Source organism: Pongo pygmaeus, chromosome 6 (genome assembly GCF_028885625.2).
Source record: "Pongo pygmaeus isolate AG05252 chromosome 6, NHGRI_mPonPyg2-v2.0_pri, whole genome shotgun sequence".
Classification (NCBI taxonomy): domain Eukaryota; kingdom Metazoa; phylum Chordata; class Mammalia; order Primates; family Hominidae; genus Pongo; species Pongo pygmaeus.
The window spans coordinates 22,987,723-23,013,368 of NC_072379.2; the positions used below are offsets into that span (position 1 = coordinate 22,987,723).

At 37.6% G+C, this 25,646-nt stretch overlaps 2 protein-coding genes and 1 long non-coding RNA gene across 5 annotated transcripts in view; 1 reads left to right on the plus strand and 2 right to left on the minus strand.

The window, feature by feature from the left end:
* LOC129041238 (uncharacterized) overlaps positions 1–12,516 on the plus strand; it is a 14,238-nt gene extending 1,722 nt beyond the window's left edge. Inside the window, exons 2-3 of the long non-coding RNA XR_008503824.1 lie at positions 5,280–5,512; positions 12,292–12,516. This is a non-coding gene — a long non-coding RNA (uncharacterized LOC129041238). The remainder of the gene's footprint in view (positions 1–5,279; positions 5,513–12,291) is intronic.
* On the minus strand, positions 6,204–8,880 carry LOC129041237 (glycerophosphocholine phosphodiesterase GPCPD1-like). Its single transcript, XM_054496659.1, has one exon. It carries the CDS (start codon positions 7,662–7,664, stop codon positions 6,960–6,962), a length of 705 nt encoding a protein of 234 aa, XP_054352634.1. The 5' UTR covers positions 7,665–8,880; the 3' UTR covers positions 6,204–6,959.
* Positions 12,517–19,563: 7,047 nt separating the features above from the next.
* The window catches only part of LOC129040255 (beta-glucuronidase-like), a 31,115-nt gene continuing 25,032 nt past the window's right edge, over positions 19,564–25,646 (minus strand). For all 3 annotated transcript variants that reach the window (XM_063668341.1, XM_063668340.1, XM_063668339.1), the window contains one exon: positions 19,564–21,196. In XM_063668341.1, coding sequence (XP_063524411.1) covers positions 20,887–21,196 — 310 coding nt within the window. In that variant the 3' untranslated portion in view covers positions 19,564–20,886. The remainder of the gene's footprint in view (positions 21,197–25,646) is intronic.

A 25,646-nucleotide genomic window follows, 5' to 3' on the forward strand; every position in this document is an offset into this window, starting at 1 on the left:
ACCTCGGTACTTGGCCCAGGTATAACTCACAAGATATCTGTGTGTTGAGCCCAGAAGGACAATAAAATTACTAAGTTTCTAGGTAGAAGTGCATGTCACAATTAAACTTGCAGGCAGGCCCAGGAATGAGACTCCCAATTCCACACATTTCCCCATTCCAGGTGTAAGAGCCAACCATTCCTGAGACTTAGGTCCAAGCGCATGAGTCACAATCTCAACAGTGGATTGCATCCTCCCATGAGAGCCCCAATTTCTTCTCCAAGCTGTGTTCCAGTAGGGGAGTCACAACCTCAGTGCTGTGCTGAATCCTGGTTGGAGAGTCCCCACTTCACCTGTGGACTGGATCCGTATATGAGAGTCACAATTCCAACTCTTGACTGCCCCTGGGTGTGATTCAGAACCTCAATTGTGACTTGTGTACCCTTGGGCATGTGACAATTTCTACTTTTGGCTGTGTGTTCATACAGGACTCTCAATCTCACCTGTGTTCTGGGCCGTTATGAGACTTTCTGTACCACCCACGGGGTTTATTTAATATGCATGGGTGTCATAATCATCTGTGATATTCATACAAGTAGAAGACACAGGACCTTACCCATGGCCCTAGTCCTATCTATGAGAGTCAAAATCTCTCTCTTTGGCTGGGCTTATGTGTAAGAGTTATCACAATGTCTGTAAGCTGACTCAAAGTATATGTCACCATCTCAACTGTGGGGATGCACAGGCAGGTGCAGTGAGAGTTGAGATGGGAGGAGGATTGTGATGTCCTCTGTCAGAATGTAATTGTTATTGTTTTGGGGTTGTTTTTAGATATTGTCAAATAAAATCAATTTAGATGTAGGTAAGAAGTAACTTTATTCTAAAGTAATGTTGTGGCTGGGCACGGTGTCCCACGCCTGTAATCTTAAGCACTTCGGGAGGCCAAGGCAGGTGGATCACTTGAGGTCAGGAGTTCAAGACCAGCCTGGTCAACATTGTGAAACCCTGTCTCTACTAAGAATACAAAAATCAGCTGGGTATGGTGGCGGGTACCTGTAATACCAGCTACTCGGGAGGCGGAGGCAGGAGTATCGCTTGAACCTGGGAGGCGGAAGTTGCAGTGAGCCAATATCACACCACTGCACTCCAGCCTAGGTAACAGAGTGAGACTCTGTCTCAAATAAAATTAATAAATAAAGTAGTGTTGCAATGGGGGAAGCACCAAATATAATATCTGCAAACGTCTCAAAAGTTAAGCTGAAAAGGGCTGTCATTCATATGGAGGAGCAAGCAAGATTAGAAAGAAGGTGGGAGAGGAGGGCAGAATGGAGGGTGGCAAAATCAACGCAAGATTAAAGAATGTTGCACCCTGAAGTCAGCCTGTTCTTGGTAGAGACATCAAGAGGGGTTGTATGTTTGCTCAGACTGGAGGTGGGGCAGAGTCCAGGGGTCTGGGGGAAAGAGAGAAACTTAAGCAAAGTTTGCTTAGCAAGTATTTTATTCTGAATCCTGAAGACAAAATTATTTAATTGTGTGTGAAGAACAATGGGAATGTGGAGTCTGTGAATCTGTGATATCTAAAAGCGGGCATATCATCATCTCAGTCATAATGGTAAGGATCTTTCTTTGCAGTAAGCTGTTCTTACAGAACACAAAGCATTAGGGAGTTTTCTTAATTGTAACCATTTACCAGGACTCACTACCCACCCCGTCTTTCTCTCCCACTTTTCTGTGCTCTATACATTTTTTTCCAATTGTCATTTCCTGAATTTTATTCTTTATAGTAACCTGGTAAACATAGGTAGAGTGTTTTGCCAAGTTCTGTGAGTAGTTTTATCAAATTATTAAACTTCAGGGAGAAATTTAAGAAAGCCCATGATTTATAGATACCTGCTTAGAGGTATAGATGGGCCCCTGGTGCTTGTCCCTGACATGTGCACTGGGGACTATATTGAGGAATTGAGTCCTGAAGTGGTCGGGTCATGGTGACTCTGGATTCTGTCAGAATTGAGTTGTTGAACATCCAGTTGGTGTTGAAGAGTTGGCTGGTGTTCAACAAATGCCGCATATTTGGTGTGAGAACAAAGACATCACAGTAGCCTTGGCTGGAGTGAGACTGTGGGTCTTTTGGGGAATGGATACTCTATTCTTCTGCACACAAGCTGTTGCACTGTGAATTGTCCTGTGATTCCAGGTCTCATCCAGGTTCAAAGGAAACTGAGAACTCAAAGGAAAGCAACTCTGAGGACAGGCTCCTCTCCCCACACTGCTGCTAGAAAGTGATTTCTGCACGCTCACACCCATGCACACTGGGCAGTGATGTAGCCACACTCCTCCCATGGCAAGGCTTCACCCTCAGAAATTGTGCTGAGAGAACTTCTCCTTCTAGAGTTTTCCTCCAATAGGCTACGTAAGTGCCGAGAGGACTCATGGCTTATTTTTATGCCCAGATCTTGAATCTGCACCAGTGACCCATTTTCTCCACTAGCTTAGGCTTCTGGGTCATCCCTCCCTCCCATCTGCCTACATGCACACATTTATAAGTCAGAGCTACCTGTCTGGACCAGTATCTGCAGCACTAACCAGTCTTTTCACCAACTGGGTACTGTTCCCCACCCATAGGTTTTTTTCTCCTCTCCTCTCCTCTTCTGTCCTCTCCTCTCCTCTCCTCCCCTCCCCTCCCCCTCCTCTCTCTCTTTCTTTCTTTCTTTTTCTTTCCTTTCTTTCCTTCCCTCCCTCCCTCCTTCCTTCCTTCTTTCTTTCTTTCTTTTTATTTTTTTGAGACTGAGTTTTGCTGTTTTCACCCAGGATGGAGGCAGTGGCGGGATCTCAGCTCACTGCAGCCTCCGTCTCCCAAGTTTAAAAGATCCTCTTGCATCAGCCTCCCGATTAGCTGGGATTACAGGCGCCACCACCATGCTCGGCTCATTTTTGTATTTTTAGTAGAGATGAGACTTCACCATGCTGGCTAAGCTGGTCTCGAACTCTTGACCTCAGGTGATCCACCCGCCTCGGCCTCCACAAAGTGCTGGGATTACAGGAATGAGCCACCGCACCCAGCCCCCGTAGGTTTATTTATAGCACCTTCTCTTATTCTGCCTTCTTCTTTTCCACAAACGCTCTTTCACAAACACAAGGCCACACCTCTGGTGCCTAAATACAAACCCTACTGGAAATCATATGTCCACAAGTTCAGGATAAATTTTTTGGACCTGCTTATTGTAAGCATAAATACAAAATAAAGATAAGGCAATCATTCAACTAAAAAATAAAAATGGGAATTTACACTTCTTTTTTTTTCTTAAAATGTTAAATACCTTTTACATGTAAATTCTTTCTCTGCTTTTTATCTTTTTTCTTGTCTTTTCAATATCTATGAAATCTATTTCTGCTCTAATTTTTATTATTTTTTCTTTCATTTATTTTTATTATTTATTTATTTATTTTGAGACGGAGTTTTGCTTTTGACACCCAGGCTGGAGTGCAGTGGTGCAAACTCGGCTCACGGCCACCTCTGCCTCCTGGGTTCAAGCGATGCTTCTGCCTCAGCCTCCTGAGTAGCTGGAATTACAGGCGCCTGCCACCACACCTGGCTAATTTTTGCATTTTTAGTGGAGACGGGGTTTCACCATGTTGCTAGGCTGGTCTCGAACTCCTGACTTCAGGTGATCTGCCCACCTCAGCCTCCCAAAGTGCTGGGATTACAGGCATGAGCCACTGAGCCCGGCCTGTTATTTTCCTTACATTGCTAACATTGGGATTATTTATTTGTTCTTTTTCAAGTATTTTGTGAATTAAAGTTATGTTTTCTAGTTGACATCTTTTCCTTTCTCTTAATATAGAAATATAGCACTATAAACTTCTGATTTAGAACTGTTTTGTGGGGTTTTTTTTTGTATCCCAGGAGCTATTGTATGTTGTTTCTATTTTCTTTTTTCTCATTATACTTTCTGATTTCCCTTTGCTTTTTCTCTTTGACCCATTCGTTGTCCAGGAACATGTTGTTTACTGCCCACATATTTGTGAGTTTTAAAATTTTTCTTTGGCTATTGATTTCTAGTTTTATTAAATTGTAAATTTAAAAATTGATATGGCTGGGCGCAGTGACTCCTGCCTGTAATCCCAGCACTTTGGGAGGCCTAGGCAGTTGGATTACCTGAGGTCAGGAGATTGAGACCAGACTGACCAACATAGTGAAGCCCCGTCTTTACTAAAAATACAAAATTAGCTAGGCATGGTGTTGCATGCCTGTAATCTCAGCTACTTGGGAGGCTGAGGCAGGAGAATTGCTTGAACCCGGGAGGCGGAGGTTGTAGTGAGCTCAGATCATAACATTGCACTCCGGCCTGGTTGACAGAGCGAGACTCCATCTCAAAAACAAAAAACAAAAAAAAGTTGCTGTAATTTTAATCTTTTTAAATTTGAATAGAGTTTGTTTTTTTTGTTGGCCCAACATATGCTCTATCATGGATAATGTTCCATTTGTGCTTGATAAGAATACGTATTCTCATACTGCTACTTGAAATAGTCTACATATGTCCGGGATTTGCAGTGTTCCTCAGCACTATCCAAGCACATTGTTTTCTTTCTAGCTTTCTGTCTGAATAATCTATTGTTTTCAGTAGAGTAACAAAGTCCTCTATTATTGTCATATTTGTTTTTTCTAAAGTTCTGTTTATATATGTTTATATATTTATGTCCTCTAATATTGGGTGCATATATTTTTTAATTGTTATATCCTCTTGAAAAATTATCCTCTTTTTCATTTTGTAATAAAAAAACTGTATTATTTTATTTAATATTCATTCTTAAGTTAACACAATCTGCTTCTAATCCAAGAAATCCTAGTATAATCTGAAACACATGCATATACATTTAGTAAGACCTTCTACATTTCTAAATAAATTACATGCATGATATACAATAAAGAGTACTAATATGAGAATTCAGGACATTTATTTTTCTGCATGGAAATTTAACTACTGTTCCAGACACACATATACAAAACAAACCCACAAAGCAACAGTGTGTAATAGGTAGTGAGAGACACACAAAATAGGCATATTTAAAATGCCTACAGCCTTTTTTTATTTTTTAGGTAACAAAATATATCCAGTCCTTGACATCTTCTCATACTCACCTAGCACCACGGATGCAAGGACCTAACAGTAACATGTACAATCTCATGCTTAACACTTAAAGCATGCACTGAATTGAACTTATATGTTGTGATCTATTCAACTAAGTATGCAACACATACTTTTTCTTACTAATATTTTATACATTAAATTACCCTGCAGCATCTTGAAATTTTAACATCGATGTAAAACAACTTTTGAAAGATTTATGAAACAAGTTTCAAGGTTCACCTTCAGGCTGGTTTGGTTAAGTGGAAAAATGGCAGCAGCCTCAAGGTTCACACTGAAAGAAAATGCTGTTATGTGCATGTCAACCCATGTAAAAAATACCTGTATGCAAGATGGCACGAAGACTTGTGCAGTTGGAATCACCAGTGCAAATGCATGCATTTGAGGTACTTATTTTTTCAATGGTTAGATATAATTATGCATAGTCATTTTCCTCAAGTGCTAAAGATTTCAGACCTGATCAAATGAAAAGCTATCAGTGTAAATATGAGCTATTTATATATTTAATTTCAAAGTGCTATGCTTTTAATGAACATTTAACATTATAGATTTATATATTTAGTTTAAAATATTCATATTACCAACCAATAAGTTTTCTCACTATAAAGAGACTGACTGGCAATTACACCTGGCTAAGTAATTTAAATAGCATACTTGCAAGAACTGTAGTGAAAGAGTTAAATACTTCATGATTGCTTCGTTGAACTGAGAAGCCCAAAAGGCATAGATCAATGATGCTCAATGATGAAAAATGAATACCCCCAAAATGACCTCTGTGCAATAAAAACTAAGTATTCTCCACGTTATCAATGCCATTGGCACCCACATGGGTATCAGGCTCCTCATACAAAGATGAGGGAACAAAGTGGCTAATAGCGGGACACAAACAGCCCTTATGCTCTGGCAATTCTTGCTTCAGGCATTCCAATTGGTTGTTCTGGCATCCAATCATATATCCTATCATAAAATAGACCATTAACTCCAAGTTCCTTCAATTTTCTTCTGTTTTCAGGATCACTGCTGTCATCACCCCAGCAGAATATGACTAGTCCCTTAGCTTTTGCCTCTTGAATATAAGATGGGTTTCTGACCAAGTCTTCAGTATGTGCATTTATCTCCAGTAGATTTTCTTTTCTTTTCTTTCTTCTTTTTTTTTTCAACAAAGTTTCGCTCTTGTTGCCCAGACTGGAGCGCAATGGTGTGATCTCGACTCACTGCAACCTCCACCCCCTGGATTCAAGCGATTCTCCTGCCTTAGCCTGCTGAGTAGCTGGGATTACAGGCGCCCACCACCATGCCCAGCTAAGTTTTGCATATTTAGTAGAGATGGGGTTTCACCATGTTGACTAAGCTAGTCTTGAACTTCTGACCTTAGGTGATCCACCCTCCTCAGCCTCCCAAAGTGCTGGGATTACAGGAGTGAGCCACCGCACCCAGCCTATCCCTAGTAGATTTTCAAACTGTGCAAAGCTCATTGCAATGGGGGTTGTCGGAGATCTGAGGTCCATGAGCTCAGGATAAATCTCAGATTTTCCTTGAATTAAAAATAATATGGGATATTTGTTCTGCTTTTGCCGAACCATTGTGCAAATATCTGCATCAAATGAAGAAAACACTATTCTCTCTTCCCAGAATTTTCTAAAACAGTTTTTAAATTTATATCCAAAAAGATTCATGTCAAAATATGTTACCATTCCACATTCCATCCCTTTGTTGGCAGATCCATTTTATTTCACTGTTAAACCCTACATCTTCTGGCAAACACTCTAAAACCATCTTACCAGAAGGAAATGGCTGATTTTCTGAAAAGGAATTTTCCTCCTGGACCACAGATTATTTCCGATCCTTAGATTTCAGTGCAGTCACATGAGTGAGCTTTAACAACTGGAGATGGTCAAATGTTAATTTTTTTACTGGAATTTCAAATAATTCAACTGGATCAGGATCAAATTTCTTTTTCATAGTCAAACAACAGGTAAGATCATAATATACCACGGGCACAAATTCCTTTGAAAGGTGTACATCAAATTCTACAAAGGCTGCACCATGACTATCAGCATTTCTTAAAGAAGCAATAGTATTTTCCTTAGCCAGCTGGGTAGTTGTAGCGTTTCCTGCACCTCGATGGCCAACATCCAATGGTATTCTTGGCTTCCAATACTTGGAAAATGAAGATTTCATGTCACAACTGTATCCTGGCAATGGCTTAATAATTATATAGTCAACTCTCACTTTGCCTATTGTTTTCCTGGAATTTCTGCTTATGATGGGAAGAGTAAGAATTCCAGCACTCTTTCCACTCTCAGCAATGGTGGATGATAAGAGACAAGCTGTATCCACACGTCCATGGAGAGCATCACCTTGAACTACATGCTCACTGAGATTTTCTTCAAAAAAATCAAAGATTAGTTCCAGGTTATCTGGTCCCATTGTCCGTATGCTGTACTCTGTCCAATGATCAGACTGTAAGCCATAACCACACTCCAGCTGTGAATGCCTGCACTTGAACTCATTGTCACTTATTAAGGAGATCTCCATGCTATTGGATATTTTGTGAAGTACAGTGGGAGATACCCTATCATCGTCATCTTCCTCCAGGCCCTCTAGTGTCAGCTTCACCCTAAATCTAGATTTTTAAATTTTTTTCTTGGTTATTGGCACAGGAGGTTTTTCAGAACAATGCAAACGTAATCTTGTTTCAATCTGACATGCCAACCATCCAGAATCCAGAGTTTCAACACCACTGTGGATTCCAAATTGTCCATCGTCAATAACAATTTCGCTTTCTGACGGGGTTATTGATCGTGGTTGTAGATGAATCTCCCACTTGTGAACTATCACTTGACATGGACCACCGATAGTCTTTGGTTCTAAAAAGTACCCTTTGAAGTAGCGATGCTGAACTTATACTCCTCCACTGAGTACAATGGTTGCTTTCCATAACATGCTGGCTCTGCTAAGACAGGTTTTAGGGCATTGTCCTCATTCTGATACAATCTTAGCTCCTTCCACCTGTCTCATTCTCTGGAAGAAGAGACAGCATTTTGAGGATTCCAGTTTCCCAAAAGCATCACAGCTTCCACATATTGCAAAAACTTCTGGTAAAAGAGTTCCTCTTATTTCAAAGGTAACCTGAGAAGGTGTCATTCTGATGGGTTTATTTTATGACGTCGTGCTGCCAGGTTCGCTAGTCCACAGGTCCGCATCGCTGCCGCCCTGCCCGAGAGCGAGGACCGCGGGCAGAGGTACCGGACACCCGCTGTCGGTGCCTCGCCAGCGCTCCCCAGGGCGGCCAGTCGCAGCGCCAAGCGACAGGAAGCGGCTACGCTCAAACCAGTTTCAGCTGCTCCAGACCAAACTGCCAGGCCACCCCGCGGGGCGGGGCCGGAGGGCCAAATTATCCTCTTTTTATTGTAGAGTGATCTTTGTCTCTTGGGACAGATTTTTTTCTAGAAGTCTGTTTTTTCTGATATAAATATAGCCACTCTTACACTCTTTCAATTATTGGTATGGGTTTTTAAAATTCTTTAACCATTAACCTATGTGTGCCCTTAAATCTAAAATAAGTCACCTGGGTGAAGCATACTGTTGATTCTTAAAATCTATTTAGAGATTCTGTGAATCTTTTCATTTTCTGCTTTAATAACAGAATATTCTAGAGTTGGTATTTTATAAAGAATAGAAGTGTACTTAGCTCACAATTTTAGATTATGGAAGTCCAAGATCATCCCATTGATATCTGATGAGAATCATATTTCCACATCACAAAATGGCCAAAGGCATAAGAATGACAGAAGGTGTACACCAGAGAGCTTACTCTTTATTTATTTATTTATTTTTTTTTTTGAGACAGAGTTTCGCCCTTGCCCAGGCTGGAGTGCAGTGGCACGATCTTGGCTTACTACAACGTCTGCCGCCCGGATTCAAGCGATTCTCCTGACTTGCCCTCCCAAGTAGCTGGAAATACAGCCACGTGCCACCACGCCCCCCAGCTAATTTTTTTTTGTATTTTTAGTAGACACAGTGTTTCCCCATGTTGGCCAGGCTAGTCTTGAACGACTGACCTCAGGTGATCCACCCACCTCAGCCTCCCAAAGTGTTGAGATTACAGGCGTGAGCAACCACACCTGGCCAGAGCTTACTTTATAATAAACCCACTTTCCTGCCAACTAACCCACTCTGGAAATAATGACATTAATTCATTCATGAGAGTAGATCCCTCATAACCTAATATCTTGTTGAAGGTCTAACTGTATAATTTTATAACAATGGCAGTTAAATTTCAACATGAATTTTGAAGGGGACATTCAAATCATAGCAGTGCATTTTTATAATTATTTGATATTTAAAAATTGTTGATAGGTAAGAAGTTACTACTGCCATTTTGTTAATTGTTGTCTGACCGTTTACTATTACACTTTAGTATTTTTGCCATTACTTTTAATGGCAAAAACCACCATTACTTTTGCGCCAACCTAATAATGTCTTTTTTTTTATTCATGCTGTCTTCTCTTGTGTTTTGTCGAATTTTTTTTTTTTTTTGCTTTTGTTGTTGTTGTATGCTTTGATTCCTTTTTCTTTTTCTTTTCTTTTTTTTTTTTTTTTTTGAGACAGAGTCTCGCTCTGTTGCCCAGGCTGGAGTGCAGTGGTGCGATCTCGGCTCACTGCAAGCGCCGCCTCCCGGGTTCATGACATTCTCCTGCCTCAGCTTCCCAAGTAGCTGGAACTACAGGCGCCCGCCGCCACGCCCTGCTAAATTTTTTTGTGTTTTTAGTAGAGATGGGGTTTCACCATGTTAGCCACAATGGTCTCGATCTCCTGACCTTGTGATCCACCCGCCTCGGCCTCCCAAAGTGCTAGGATTACAGGCGTGAGCCACCACGCCTGGCCTTTTTTTGTTTTGTTTTGTTTTGTTTTGTTTTTTGAGTTGTTGCCCAGGCTGGAGTACAATGGTGTGATTTTGGCTCACCGCAATCTTTGCCTCTTGTGCTCAAGCGATTCTCCTGCTTCAGCCTCCCGTGTGGCTGGAATTACAGGCCTGTGCCACCATGCATGGCTAATGTGGTGGCTAATTTTGTATTTTTAGTAGAGATGGGGTTTCTCCATGTTTGTCAGGCTGGTCTTGAACTCCCGATCTCAGGTGATCTGCCCGCCTCAGCTTCCCCAAGTGTTGGGATTACAGGCGTGAGGCACAACTCCCAGCCTCTTGATTCCTTTTTCTTTTGTGTATATACTACAAATTTTCTTTTAATTACCAAGAGGCTTACATAAATCATCTCATAACAGTCTAGCTTAAGATAATAACAATTGAGCCTCTATGTATAGAGACTCAACAATTTTACTCTCTTCAATACATGATTTATGTCACACTTTACATTTTTATACTGTGTATCTAATAACAAATTATTTCAATTATATGTATTTTTAATACTTTTGTCTTGTAGCTTTTATCCCTGAGTTAAAAGCAATTCATCCACCACCATTACAGACTAGTATTTTACTCATTTTTCTCCATCTATAACTAAATAATGATATAATTTAATACCAATATTTAATGTATAATCTCACAGTATTATAAAAATTATATTTTTGTTTTGCGATATTATTTTCTTGTTCATATGGCTGTATTATAGATCTTATATTTTGTGTAATAGCACCAATATATTCATAACATTACCTAGTATCTTTTAAGTACTTATTAATTAAAAGGTTCCATTTTCATTAGTCTTTTATTAATTCTTATAATGCATTTTTTTGTGAAATTTTACTGCTATACATTGCATGCCAATAATTAAAAATGCCAAAGTTCAGTCACATTTGAAAACTTAGTTATTTAAATAATTATTTTTCTGATACATCTATGCTAATATTCAGTATTTTGTAGGTCAACATGTTTCATTTTTTAACTCCATTTTACTGCATTTTTTTAATGTAGGTTTCCTTTGATTAATAAATTGTATTTTTGTTTTTAACATTATATTTATGATTTGGATGGTAATTTTTCACTCTGTATTATTTATAAAAATGTGGTGTTTAATTAAAACATAAATTGCTAGGTTTCACTTGGGGCAAATTTAAAGAAACAAGTATAAGTCAGACATTTCTTTCTTTTTTTTTTTTTTGAGATGGAGTCTCACTCTGTCATGCCCAGGCTTCCTGGGTTCAAGCAATTCTCCTGCCTCAGCCTCCCGAGTAGCTAGGACTACAGGGTGCACCACCATGCCTGGCTAATTTTTGTATTTATAGTAGAGACAGTGTTTCACCATGCTGGCCAGGCTGGTCTCGAACTCCTGACCTCGTGATCCACCTGCCTCAGTCTCCCAAAGTGCTGAGATTACAGGCGTGAGCCACCACGCCTGGCCCCATAAGTCAGACATTTCTATTGCCTATAAAAGTTACTTATGTGATATTTGCCTGTATAAATATTGCCCCATTTTATTAATTATCTTGTTTATTTCTTTTCTCAGGTGGTTGTGTTTCATTGCCTAGATGAGTAGTAAAAAAGGCAGTCTAAAATTACCATCTATTTATTGTTTGAATATATGTTATTGTGTGAGAAAAACACTTGTTATTTGAAGTAATTTTTGAAAAATGTAACTATGTTTTGATACATATAAATATTTGTGATTAAAAACATAAAATTACTATCTTAAACTTTTAAAGTTGTACATTTCAACTATATGTTTAGTACTTTTAAGTATATTTACATTTTTTGAAAGAGATCTCTAGATCAATTTTATCTTTAAAAAGTACAATTTAATGTCCAATAAACTGTCTTCTCTTTCTCTTTTTTGCTTCTGAAGAACATCATTTTACTTTCTGTTTTGTCTGTCTCTTTTTAACTATTTTATTTTAGTTAACATATTTTTTTCCCACATCTTTAATTTTTACAAATAAGTTATTCTCCTCTCAGTTCAGATTCATCAGGAAATTGAATCATACCCAGAAGAATTAAAACTGAAAGACTAATATGTTTGTTAAAGCAATGCGGATTGTCATACTAATAAACCCTAAAATTTCAAAGGCTTAGCAAAATAATGCATTTTCTGCTTACACAGCCATCCCCTTTGGTTGATTTCTGGTTAAGAAAACTTCTTTGTGATCATTTGGAGATTAGCTTTGTAAAAATTTTCTAACTGCATTTTCCCCTTCCTTCACCCAACAGATGAAAAAAGATGCAAAGAAGACACATTTGCTTTTTATCCACACATCACTTCCAGTCACTATGCTGAGCAAAGTCAATGTGAGCAGAGCTCAGAATAGCAGTTTTCTGGAAGGACAGCCACTTTTGAGCAAAAAATGACACAATAAAAGTATAAATATTTAATAGTAAGCTAATATATTTTCAGCAAATTAAGCATATGCATGAATAAAATTATTGTGGTATAATATTCATTTTGTTGATTCCTATTGCGCTCAGGTAATATCGGATAAAAAACAGCAAATATAGAGCAAAAAAAGTTATTTGAAATGGAAATATTGTGAATAAAGTTATTCTGTCAATTAAAGTAAAAATATTTTTATCTCATACTAATCGTCTTACCTAAAGTTGTACAATATCAAATGCTACTTTTTATTAACAATTGTACTTCATATAAGTATTCCATTTATATCACCCTTCTTCATGGTTTCAATACCTTCTGCACTTCATATCAGTGAAAAACAGGCCAGCTGGTACCAGGAAATGGATGTGGTGCTATTACTACTTTAAGAGTGATGACGTGTAATCCTAGCACTTTGGGAGGCCGAGGCGGGCAGATCAAGAGGTCAAGAGATCGAGACCATTCTGACCAACATGGTGAAACCCCATCTCTACCAAAAATACAAAAAGTAACTGGGCATGGTGGCATGTGCCTGTAGTCCCAGCTACTAGGGAGGTTGACGCAGGAGAATCGCTTCAACCCGGCAGGTGGAGGCTGCAGTGAGCCAAGATCGTGCCACTGCATTCCAGCCTGGTGACAGAGTGAGACTCCTTCTCAAAAAAAAAAAAAAGAATGATGATGAAGAGCGCTTGTCTGAATTGTTCCCACGTGGCAAACACTGATTTGGCCCAGAGTACACACATTTCTTATTTTCCTCTAAATTTACTGATGAAATAAAACTCTTAGCTAAGAAAGGTTTGATCTCATTCAAACATGTTTTATGAAATTTGGTTGACATTTCAGTGTCTCTGACTTAAATGGAATATTGAAAATTTCCATGAATCCAAATAGAGTGTTATACATGAACAATCTTTTATAAAAACCCATTCTGAGGCAGAGTAATATTCATAAAATCTCTTTATAATATAGAAGAAATGTGTTAACTCTGTTCCCAGTAATCAACTCTGAACACTGAGCATTCTCAGTTCCCACTATTCACCCTGAGTCATTCAGGAAAAACTGGTATCTCTGTAAGGAGCCAGGTGTTCGGGGGAGGGTCACGACATTGCACATAAATGCTTTTTACATGCACCTTTAGGATATTAATCTAATTGGTCTATCATTTGCCTGGCTAGACAATCACTGAATCTAGTCACACTATTTTGTTTTTTGCAGCTAATGACATCTATTACCTATAAGTTTCATACAATAACTTGCTCAGCTGAAACATGAGTCTTTTGTTAATTTACCCTAAATTGAGGGACTACATTTGCAATTTCCAGTCTCTCAATGTTAAGGCAAATCAGAGAAGAGTAATATGTGTATATAGTATGCATTTTCTTGCCTATTAAAATTCTTCTCATATTGCATCGGACACTCTAGGCAGCCACCTAAAAAATAGTCCCTCCTAATTTTTTAGCCAGGATATTAGATTTCAAAAGCTCAAGGACTTAATAATTGACAAAGCCAAAATCTTGTCTTTGCTTCTTGACCATTTCAAAGAGCATGGCAATTATGCCAAGCCATTGAAAGATGTGGTTCTGATGACTTTTATTTCAAATGTTTTCTCTGATTGTGAATATTATTGCGTTAATCTGAAAGAGAAACTATCTACATAAAAATTTATGCATTCAAGAAATATTCATGTTAAGGTGTTCAAAGTTCAATATTGTATTACAGAATAGTAGAATTCTCTAAAACTATACCATCAGATTATTATTAATAAATTCATTGTTTTCTCAACATTTTCCAATGTTGAAATTAAAGAACTGGGTATGCTTTTTCATGATAAGTTCAATTCTAGGAGGGTACTCACTTGTCTACATGGCATTTTTGTCATGAATTATGTAAAATGGAGTTATCAGAATGGTGCAGAAATGCTAATTTAATCAGAATGAGAATGAATACAGCCTTGTTGGTAGACTATTGGTATCCCAAAGGCTGACCATTTACTTCGGCTGTGTAGACATTGCTTCATAATGCCAGGGAGCCCTTTCAACCAAGTTGCCTTTGTTTCCCATTCATGTGATCATGTTCTGGTCTCTGTTTTTCTTAAGCTTTCCCAGATGAGTGGTGATTATTTCTTGCATAAATGAGTACCCTTCTTTTTTCTCTGCCAGGACATCCTCCTATTCTCCCTACTGAAAGCAACATGTTGAAGACAGAAATGGAGACAATATAAAAATATGTCCTTTGTCATGTGGCCACCATAAGCAGCTTACAATCTGGCTTACCTGGAAGTTTGACTAATTTCAGGGAAGCAGGAATGTTTTTCTGTGATGTGCTCTTTCTCTTAAAAGCACCTCTGATTAAGTTTAGTCTAATCAAGATAATCTCTCTTATGATAAACAGGAAACCAATAGATTAGTAACCTAATTACATGAATAATGTCCCGCCACAGTCACACATTTTCTCACACTAAGAGAAAAGGATTACACAGCAGGTGTGCACTGAAGTGGGAACCTAAGGGTCATCTGAGAATTTTGCCTACCCACCTGAATAGATTTCTAAAATAGCCTCAGTTGCTTTTGTTAAGTAAACGAAGATATTATCTGCAAGCAATAATTAATTTCACTGCTTTTCAATTTTATTCATTAAAATAATGATTTATCTTTTTCTGGCTTATATGAAGTATTTCTCATTTATATTATACATTCACATACATACATATATAACAATACAAATGTGTCCATTTTTAATTTTTGTTAAATTTTTAAGAATGGATGTTAAAGATAATTTTTTTTTTTTTTTTTTTTTTTTTTTGTGAGATGGAGTCTCGCTCTGTCGCCCAGGCTGGCGTGCAGTGGCCCATCTCAGCTCACTGCAAGCTCCGCCTTCTGGGTTCATGCCATTGTCCTGCCTCAGCCTCCCAAGTAGCTGGGACTACAGGTGCCCGCCACCATGCCTGGCTAATTATTTTGTATTTTGTTTAGTAGAGACGGGGTTTCACCATGTTAGCCAGGATGGTCTCGATCTCCTGACCTCGTGACCGGCCCGCCTTGGCCTCCCAAAGTGCTGGGATTACAGGCATGAGCCACCACGCCCAGCAAAGATAACTTCTTTTCTGTTTGAAAGTGTTTTTATTGTATTCAACAGTATTATCTCTGGAGTCAAAATTCCTTGTGTTTTAATGCTAGCTCTGCTACCGTGAGCAGGTTATTTCTGTGGCTCTGTTTCTTTCTTTGCAAATTGAGGATAATAACAATACCTTTGTTATTAAGTTACTGAGTGTATTACTCCATTCTTACACTGCTATGAGGGCATACCCAAGACTAGGTAAATTATAAAGGAAAGAGGTTAACTTGACTCACAGTTCAGCATGACCAGGGAGGCCTCAGGAGATTTACAATCATAATGAAAGGGGAAACAAACACGTCCTTTTTTATATGGTGGCTGGAAGAGAAAACGTGCTGAGCAAAAGGGAGAAAAGCCCCTTATAAAACCATCAGATCTCATGCGAACTTACACACTATCAAGAGAACAGAATGAGGGTAACTCACTGCAGGATTCAATTACCTCCCACCAGGTGTCTCCTATGACACATAGAAATTATGTGAACTACAATTCATAATGAGATTTGGGTGTGGACACAGCCAGACCATATCACTGTGAGAACAAAATTTATTAACACATGTATAGTATTATGGTTAATGCTCAGTACAAATTTTCTATTATTAACGAGATATTTATATGCTGAATTATGTTAATACATGCTTTCAAATATTTTTCCATTACACGAGTTTTCCAACCAATAGATGAATATATAAATTACAATTTTGTTCTAAATATGGTATATACATTTAGAATAATAGTATACACAATGGAATATTATGTAGCCTTAAAAGGGGGAAATACTGTCAATTGAAAAAATATGGATAAATTTAGAGGATATTTTGCTAAGTACAATTAGCCAGACACACAAAGAAAAATACTGCATGATTTCACTTATATGTAGAATCTAATAAAGTTGAAATAACAAAGTAGAATGTAGATAAATTGGTTACCAGAGGCTGTTGTTGATAAAAGAATGCAAAGTTCTACAGACAGGATAAAGAGGTTTTCAGATCTATTGCACAGTAGGGCGATTATAATCCATGATAATGTAGGTATATTTCAAAATAACAATAAGTTTTAATGTCTCACCACAAAAAATGATAGGTGAGGTGATAGATATGTTACCTTGACTTAATTAGTCCATATTTTATACATATATCAAAACATTACACTGTACCACATAAATGTATACAATTTTAATGTGTCAATCAAATATCCCAGTAATACGTTTTTTTAAACTAACTTTAAAAAATAGGACCAGAGAAATAGATGTTTCTTCATATCTTATAATTTCAGGAACAGTATACATGTAGTTTTAATTACACATGGCTTATCACTCAATAAAATATTAATTATCACTGTTAAGAATAATACAATGCTTTCTTTCTTTTTCTTTTTTTTTTGAGACGGAGTTTTGCTCTTGTTGCCCAGGCTGGAGTGCAGTGGTGTGATCTCGGCTCACTGCATCCTCCACCTCCCAGGTTCAAGTGATTCTCCTGCCTCAGCCTCCCAAGTAGCTGGGATTACAGGCATGCCCCACCACGCCTGGCTAATTCTGTATTTTTAGTAGAGATGGGGTTTCTCAATGTTGGTCAGGCTGGTCTCAAACTCCTGACCTCAGGTGATCCGCCCACCTTGGCCTCACGAAGTGCTGAGATTACAGGCATGAGCCACCACACCTGGTCTTATTTGAAAATATACTACTTTCAAAGACAGACTCTAAAGCAACTGTTTAAAGTAAAATTCTCTCAAGATAAATGATTTCCTTCACTTATAGAGAAAAGTTATTTAAATATAGATTTTAAACTACCTTTAAATTTATCAAGTGAACATAAAAAATTAGTTGGCAAAAAACAATTTATTAAGCAAGTAGATCAGAAAACAATTTGCCTCTTTGCCTAATTTTAAAACTGAACAACACTCAGCATTTAAGTGCTTATCATCTGGCATTTCTAGAGTGGTAAAGAGCAGTACAAGATGAGGGATCTTTCTTTAGTACTTATATTCATGCTGTATGAGAATATATGAGAATTTGCCAAGGATAATATTAAAAATATCCATCAACCACTATATTCCCAAACTGACCAATTAAAATGAACATGGATTAAACCCCTTGGTGTGGACACCTTGTTGTTCCCAGGCTTAACATTGGTTCTGATCTAAAAAAACTATACAAATCACCAGAGCTAATAAATTTTCTGTACACTCACTATATGCTGGGCACTCTTCTGACACCTTTATTTGTATTAATTGCTTTAATTTTACCAAAAACCTAGGATTTAGGCAGTGTTATCCTTACTGTAAAGATGAAGAGTCAAGCACAGAGATGTCAAGAAACTATCTCCAGGTCACACAGCCCATAAGTGTCAGAACCAGGATGCAATCAGGGACCACCAGATACTGAGCTTTAATATTAACCATTATGGCCAGCCTCTTCTCACTCAATGTTTTTTTTTTCCATTTTTTATTTAACATTTTTGGTTTGAATTTTCTAATTTAGTAGAAATGAAGCAGAATTTAAAAACAACTTTTTTGACCCTTAGATAGTATGGAGAACTTCATTTTGCATTCAAAGTACTCATAACAAAGCCTAACATAAATACTTTGGTTGGTAAATGCTTTCTAACCATGTTATTCCTCTCATTACTTAAAAGAGTCACTAATGGTACTTTTGAAAAATAGCTTTTACACTAAGAGCTACAATGAGGCTGGGTGCAGTGGCTCAAACCTATAATCCTAGGACTTTGGGAGGCCAGGCACGTGGATTACTTGAGGTCAGGAGTTTGAGACCAGGTTGGCCAACATATTGAAACTCCATCTCTACTAAAAACATAAAAATTAGTCAGGTGTGGTAGCAGTGACTGTAATCCCAGCTACTCAGGAGGCTGAGGCAGGAGAATCACTTGAACCTGGGAGGCAGAGGTTGCAGTGAGCCGGTATCACGCCATTGCACTCCAGCCTGAGCAAAAGAGCAAAACTCCATCTGAAAAAAAAAAGCTAGAATAAGCCTATTATTTTATTTAAAATTTGTGATCTAAACCTTATTCATTGAGTGGTCTGAAGTTTCTGAAAGTTTTGAAAACACTAATAAAAGAATACTTTTTCATATGGAATGATTAAAGAATATTGTTTTCTCAGTGACTAAAATGAAACAAATTAGAATTACTAATCAGTCGCTTACAATGTGGTTTTAAATGTTATTTAATGACCACGTGTAGTTTCTTTGATCTCATTTTAACAACTTATTTCTATTGCTTCTTCACTTGTTAGAAAATAATTAAAATTTATGTTACTAAATAGGTGTGAATTTTATTTTAATCTTAGTGATCATCGTAAAAGACCTTGTATACTTATGATCATAGAAACCCTATTCACTACTTACATTTAGAAGAGAAATAATTGCTTTGCAGTAAACCAAACGGGGTAATTGTTGCTCAAAATTATCAGTGATTGCAATATTAGTACCATCATCTAGATAGAACTTATAGATATCGGCATGTTGAAATTGTTTTAACTTACAATATTTAGAAACCATAAAGTTCTATAAAGAACTAAAAAATGTATCAATGCATTTTTCTCAGTTTTTTTTTTTGTGCTGTTGGTTATTTAATTTGTCAGCAATAGCAACAGAAACTGCATATTGTGGGTCCAGCAGAGCACGGGACGAGCCAATGTGCTTTTGGGCTTTTACTTTCAGCTTGGGCACCTTTAGTTTCTGGTGCTGATGGCAATGTAACGGAAGACACTAAAAATCATGTGCTGCCCTCTGTCACATGATTGGTCACTCTGTGAACATAATAAACGTCTTTACATGAAAAACAACTGAGTAAATGTTTTAACTCAAAAGCTGCCATAATCTCCAACATTTTCCCAGAAAAATGACCAAAATGTTGGCTACACTTAGGTGACTAAGAGTGAAAACTGTAGACTGTGACCCTCACCCACTCAAAAATAATCATAAAATAATGGAAAAATCTCTCAAGATTGTAAGATTAATATGAAAAAAGAAATATTATTCCAAATTTTAAATCCACAGCTCATTTTATTTGCAACATTTAACATTCACACTAAAAAATACATGATTCTGCATGAAAACATAAGTTGTGCTATAAATATATCATAAAAATTACATTTAATTATCCCTTAATATTAACTCTCTGATAAGTTTAATTTCTAAGATATATTTTCTAACTAATTTTGTATATGCTACACTTTGTCTTAGAATCTAATAAAAAATTTTTACTAAGACAAACAGTGCTTCCTGATTTAATCTTCTCACCTGTAGACAGTGTATGCCTCTTACCTCAATTAACTGATCTGGAAGTTACATCAAGAAGCTATAAATAAGCTCAAACTCCCAAGTTTAACATAGTTTTTCACCATATTAAAAAATTCCAAACTTCTCATCAGAACCTACAAAGTACTATGTGAAATGACATGGTACAGAGAGAACAGTGAGAAAACTGTAGCCATATCACAGAAAAAAGGGGAAGGGCTGTAATGGACACATCATTTGGATAGACATAAAAAGACACAAAACAAGATAATCAGAAAATTTGAAAAGCAGAATTTTTATTTAAATTCAGAGACGCCGTTCTGCAGCCTGGGAACAGATGTCCTCTGCACATGCACAATCAATGTTACATTTTCACCATGAATATTTTCCATCTGTGGCTGAGAGTTACAAAGAAACTCAAACAGGAATAATTATGGCTGATTATGAAGCATCTAGGACACAGATAGCCCTATCTTATATTTGTGCATTAGTCTCTTTTTACACTGCTATAAAGATACTACCCAAGCCTGGATAATTTATGACGAAAGGAAGTTTAATTGCCTCACAGTTACACATGGCTGGGGAGGCCTCAGGAACCTTAAAATAATGGGAGAGGGTGAAGGAGAAGCAGGTAGCTTCTTCACCAGGTGGCAAGAGAGAGGGAAAGGAGGAAAAATTACCACTTATAAAACCATCCGATCTCATGAGAACTCACTCACTATCATGAGAACACCATGGGTATCATTCTGCTCCTGGTCCCTTCAAAATCTAATGCTCTTTTTATATTTCAAAAGTAAACATACTTTCCCAACAGTCCCCCAATGTCTTAACTCATTTTAGCATTAACCCAAAAGTCTACATCCATCTGAGACAAGGCAAGTCCCTGCTACCTATGGGCCTGTAAATCAAAAGCAAGTTAGTTACTCCCAAGATACAATAGGGGTACAGGCATTAGATAAATTCTCCTATTTCAAATGGGAGAAACTGGCCCAAACCAAGGAGATACAGGCACTATGCAAGTTTGAGTTCCAACGGGTCAGTCATTAAATCTTAAAGGTCTAAGATGATCTCATTTGACTCCATGTCTCACATGTGGACCATGCTGATGCAAAGGGTGGGCCCTCATGGCCTTAAGCAGCTCCTTCATGGATTGGAATTGAATGCCTGCGGCTTTTCCAGGTGCACAGTGCAAGCTCATAGTGAATCTGGCATTTTGGGGTCTGGAGTATAGTGGCCTTCTCACAATTCCAGTTGGCAGCTTCAGTGGGGACTCTGCATGAGAGCTCCAACCCCACATTTCCCTTCTGCATTGCCCTAGCACAGGTTCTCCATGAGGGCTCTGCCACTGCAGAAGACTTCTGCCTGAATACATATTTGACCTATGGGAAAAAAAAAATTCTTCAACTTATTTGCAGTTAAAATCCACTGGCAGGACAGGCGTGGTGGCGCACACCTGTAATCCCAGCACTGTGGGAAGCTGAGGCGGGTGAATCACCTGAGATCAGGAGTTGGAGCCCAGCCTGGCCAACATGATGAAACCCTGTCTCTACTACAAATACAAAATTAGCCAGGCGTGGTGGAATGTGCCTGTAGTCCAGCTACTTGGGAGGCTGTGGCAGGAGAAACACTTGGACCCAGGAGGTGAAGGTTGCAGTGAGTCTAGATCGCACCACTGCACTCCAGCCTGGGCAACAGAGCAAGACTCCATCTCAAAACAAACAAACAAACAAAAAACACTGGCAAAAAAGATATTACTAGAGATGTCATTCCCCTACATTAACAAATAGTATATTGTTACCATCTTTTACTTAGAACCTTAAGATGGCAAATTAACACTTCATTCAAAGCACTATAGTTTTAACATATTAAAAACAACTTTGTTTAATGAAAAAATTATGTTCACACAGTCTTTAAATTTTTCAAAGTTTATTGAATTTTATTTACATAAAGGTACAATTGATAAAATAATTTACTACTAATATTCAAATGTTTTACTCTCACTAGAATTCAGAATATTACTCTGAACACCTGCCTTATACATCACTAAAACAATGTTAAGTCAACAACAAAGAGCCTCTCCATTTACATTTTCATTATGCATCTTACAACTTAATGTCCTTACTCTTCCATAGAAAAGTTCATGAATAATAGACACCTAATAAAAAACTCTCTCATATCTCTGATGCAACAATTGTGCAAATACTTTCACGATGGGAAGAAAGAATCAAAATGAAGTAATCTGAGACTTCAGATACATTATTATTTGCTTTTCAGAAAATCTAATGTTTTTCACAGAAAAAGCAGCATACCTCGAATGTAATTATAAATCTCTAAAAAAATCTACTTTAAAATGTATATAGTGTTACCTTTGGACCTTTTCTACACTCAACACTGATTTAGTGTAATGTCTGAAGTTTCAGTGCCTTCATTCTTTCTACTGTGAATCCTCAAATGTTTATACAGACTTAATTTTTGATTAAATATATTTTCCCCATTTACTGGATCTGCAAAAATATTTAGTATAAACCAGTGTTTTCTAAGCCATAGTTTTTTGAACAAATGTTTTTTCACATTCATTACATTTTTAGACTTTCCAATATAAAGTCTCTGATGTTCAACAAAGTTTGAGCATCTGCTTCAGGGTTTTCTTTTAATATAAAATGTGTACAATAAAATCTGAAATGCAAGTAAAGGTACTACAATCCTCTTTTTGTTTGTAATGTTTGTCTTTAGAATAAATAGTCTTTACTTTAAAGACCTGTATTTTCTGAAAGGTCTTTTTATAGCAATCACATTTATAATGTAATCACATTTATAATGGATGGAGTCTTCCTGTTACCCAGGCTGCGGGTGTAGTGGCTTGATCTCAGCTCACGGCAACCTCTGCCTCCCAGATTCAAGCAATTCTCCTGCCTTAGCCTCCCGAGTAGCTGGGACTACAGGCACACACCAACACACCCAGCTAATTTTTGTACTTTTAGTAGAGATGGGGTTTCACCATGTTGGCCAGGCTGGTCTTGAACTCATAACCTTGTGATCCACCCACCTTAGCCTCCCAAGGTGCTGGAATTGTAGGTGTGAGCCACCACACCAGGCCTTTAATGCTTTTATTAAGTATGAACTTTCTGATATTAAGATGTGAGTGGATATTAATGGCTTTTCACATTCTTGCATTTGTACAATTTTTCTCTAACATAAATCCTTTCTGGTGCAACAAGGTGTGAGAATTTGCTAAAAGTTTTGTCACATTCTTCATAGTTGTAGTTTTCTTCAGTATAAATTATCTTACCTACCATAAACGTGTGACTACCATTTAAAGGCCTTGCCACACTGAACACATTTCTAGAGTTTCTCACCAGTATGGTTTGTTTCTTAGAAATGACTGACATGTGGTTAAATGCTCCATCACATTTTTTATGTATGTGGAGTTTCTCTCCAGTATAAAATTGTTTAATTAATAAGGATGGAGAACCAGTTAAAGGCTTTGCCACATGTTTTTTCTACAATTGCTGGGGTTCTCTCCAATATCAATTATCTTACATTTATTCAGGTTTAAGGACTTTTTAAAGACATTGCCATATTCCTTATTGTAGAGTTTCACTTCATATTAATTCTCTTATGTATAATAAGGGTTCAAGACTAGTTAAAAGCTTTACCACATTCTTCGCTTTTGTCGGGTTTCTCTCTAGAAAGAATGATCGGATGTTGTGTAAGGCCTGAGATGTGCTTAAAGGTTCTGTCACATTTTTAACCCTTGCAGGGTCTCTCTAATACAAATTCTCCTAGGCTTTGGGAGGCTGAGGCAGGTGGATCACCTGAGGTCAGGAGTTCGAAACCAGCCTGTCCAATATGTTGAAACCCCATCTCTACCAAAAATACAAAAATCAGCCAGTGTGGTGGTATGTAACTGTAATCCCAGCTACTCAGGTGACTGAGGCAGGAGAATCAATTGAACCGGGAAGGCAGAGGTTGCAGTGAGCTGAGATAGTGCCACTGCACTCCCGCCTGGGTGAAAAAGTGAGATTCCATCTTTAAAAAAAATTGTTTTTAAAAATAAATTCTCTTAGGTTCATTAAGGTTTGAGGGCTGGTTAAAGGCTTTGTTACATTTTTTTACATTTACAAGATTTTTGTCCAATATGAATTCCCTTATGTACAATAAAGGTTTAGAACTGGTTAAACGCCTGGCCACATTCTCCACACCTGTAGTGATTTTTTTCCAGTATAAATACTTTTATGTATTATAAGGCCTGAGGGCTGGACTTTGCCATATCTTCACATGTATAGGGTTTCTCTCCAGAATGAATTTACTTACAATAAAAGTGAGCACAAATTAAAACCTTTGCTACATGCCTTACAATGGTAGGGGTTCTCTATCATATGAATTATCTTATATTCAGTAAGGATTGAGCATTGATCAAAGACTTACCACATTCTTTACATTTCTAGGGTTTCTCTCCAGTATGAATTCTCTTATACTTAGTAAGGTTTGAGAACCAGTTAAAGGCTTTGCCACATTTTTCACATTTGTAGGGTGGCTCTCCAGTATGAATTCTCTTGTGTCCAATAAGATGTGAGCTCTGGTTAAAGGTTCTGTCACATTCTTCACATTTGTAGCATTTCTCTCTAGTATGAATTTTCTGATTTTTGGTAAGGATTCAGCCATGCATAAAAGCTTTTTCACATTCTTCACAGTTGTACAGTTTCTCTCCAGTACGAATCCTCTTATGTTGAGAAAAGTATGAGAACCAGTTAAAAGTTTTGCCACTTTCTTCACATGTGTAGGGTTTCCTTCCAGTATGAGTTATCTTGCGTCCAGTGAGATGTGAGCCCTGGTTGAAGCCTTTGGCACATTCTTCATATTTGTAAGGTTGCTCTCCAGTATGAATTCTCTTATGTCCAATGAGGTGTGAGCACTGGTTAAAGACTTTGACACATTCTTCACATTTGTAGGGTTTCTCTACAGTATGAATTCTCTTATTTCAAATAAAGTTTGAGAACCAGTTAAAGGCTTTGCCACATTCCTCACATTTGTATGGTTTCTCTCCTGTATTATTTCTCTTATGTTGAATAAAGATTGAGCACCAGTTAAAAGCTTTGCCACATTCATCACATTGAAAGATTAACATTGGTTAAGTCCATTATAACTTTTTTTCTGTCCCTTACACTAACCCACACTTTTCTAGTCTTTTAAGTTTAAATTTTCAATGCCATAGCTTTCATATCTTCTCATTATCACTTTTGGGATAAATGTTTTATGCTCTGCCCAGGCAAAAGGTCTGGAGTAAAATGAGAGGATACAGCTAAAAAAAATAAAAATAAATTATACCACTTATTAGACTCAGGTGAGTATACTTTACAAATACAAAATATAAAATTATACCAAGCACAATAAAATGGCATAATACCACAAGCCCAAATTCCTTAATAGACAAGTAAACTTAACAAAAATATATTGACCAAAATGCCTTTGTAAGAGCTCTAAAAACAAGTTAAAAGACTGCAATGCCACAGATGAGAATGATGCCAAAAGCCACATAGAAGACAAAAGAACATTTGTTACATTTACCCACCACAGCCATACCTCCTACCCAAAACAAAATAATGCCTTTAAGTGTAAACTCTCAACTCCTGGCTTTTCTCTCAAAAGTGAAAAAAAAATAGTGGCACATGTGTCCATACTTCTGGCTTTGAGGGGTCTTTCCAAAGACTGGTTTCTGTCTACTGTGACACAGAATGCTGAAAGAAATGGTGCTATGCTTTGAATGACAGGTTAGTGTCTATGAGACAAAAGGTAAATGATTGTTACAGCGGCAGAGAGACTGCAGGA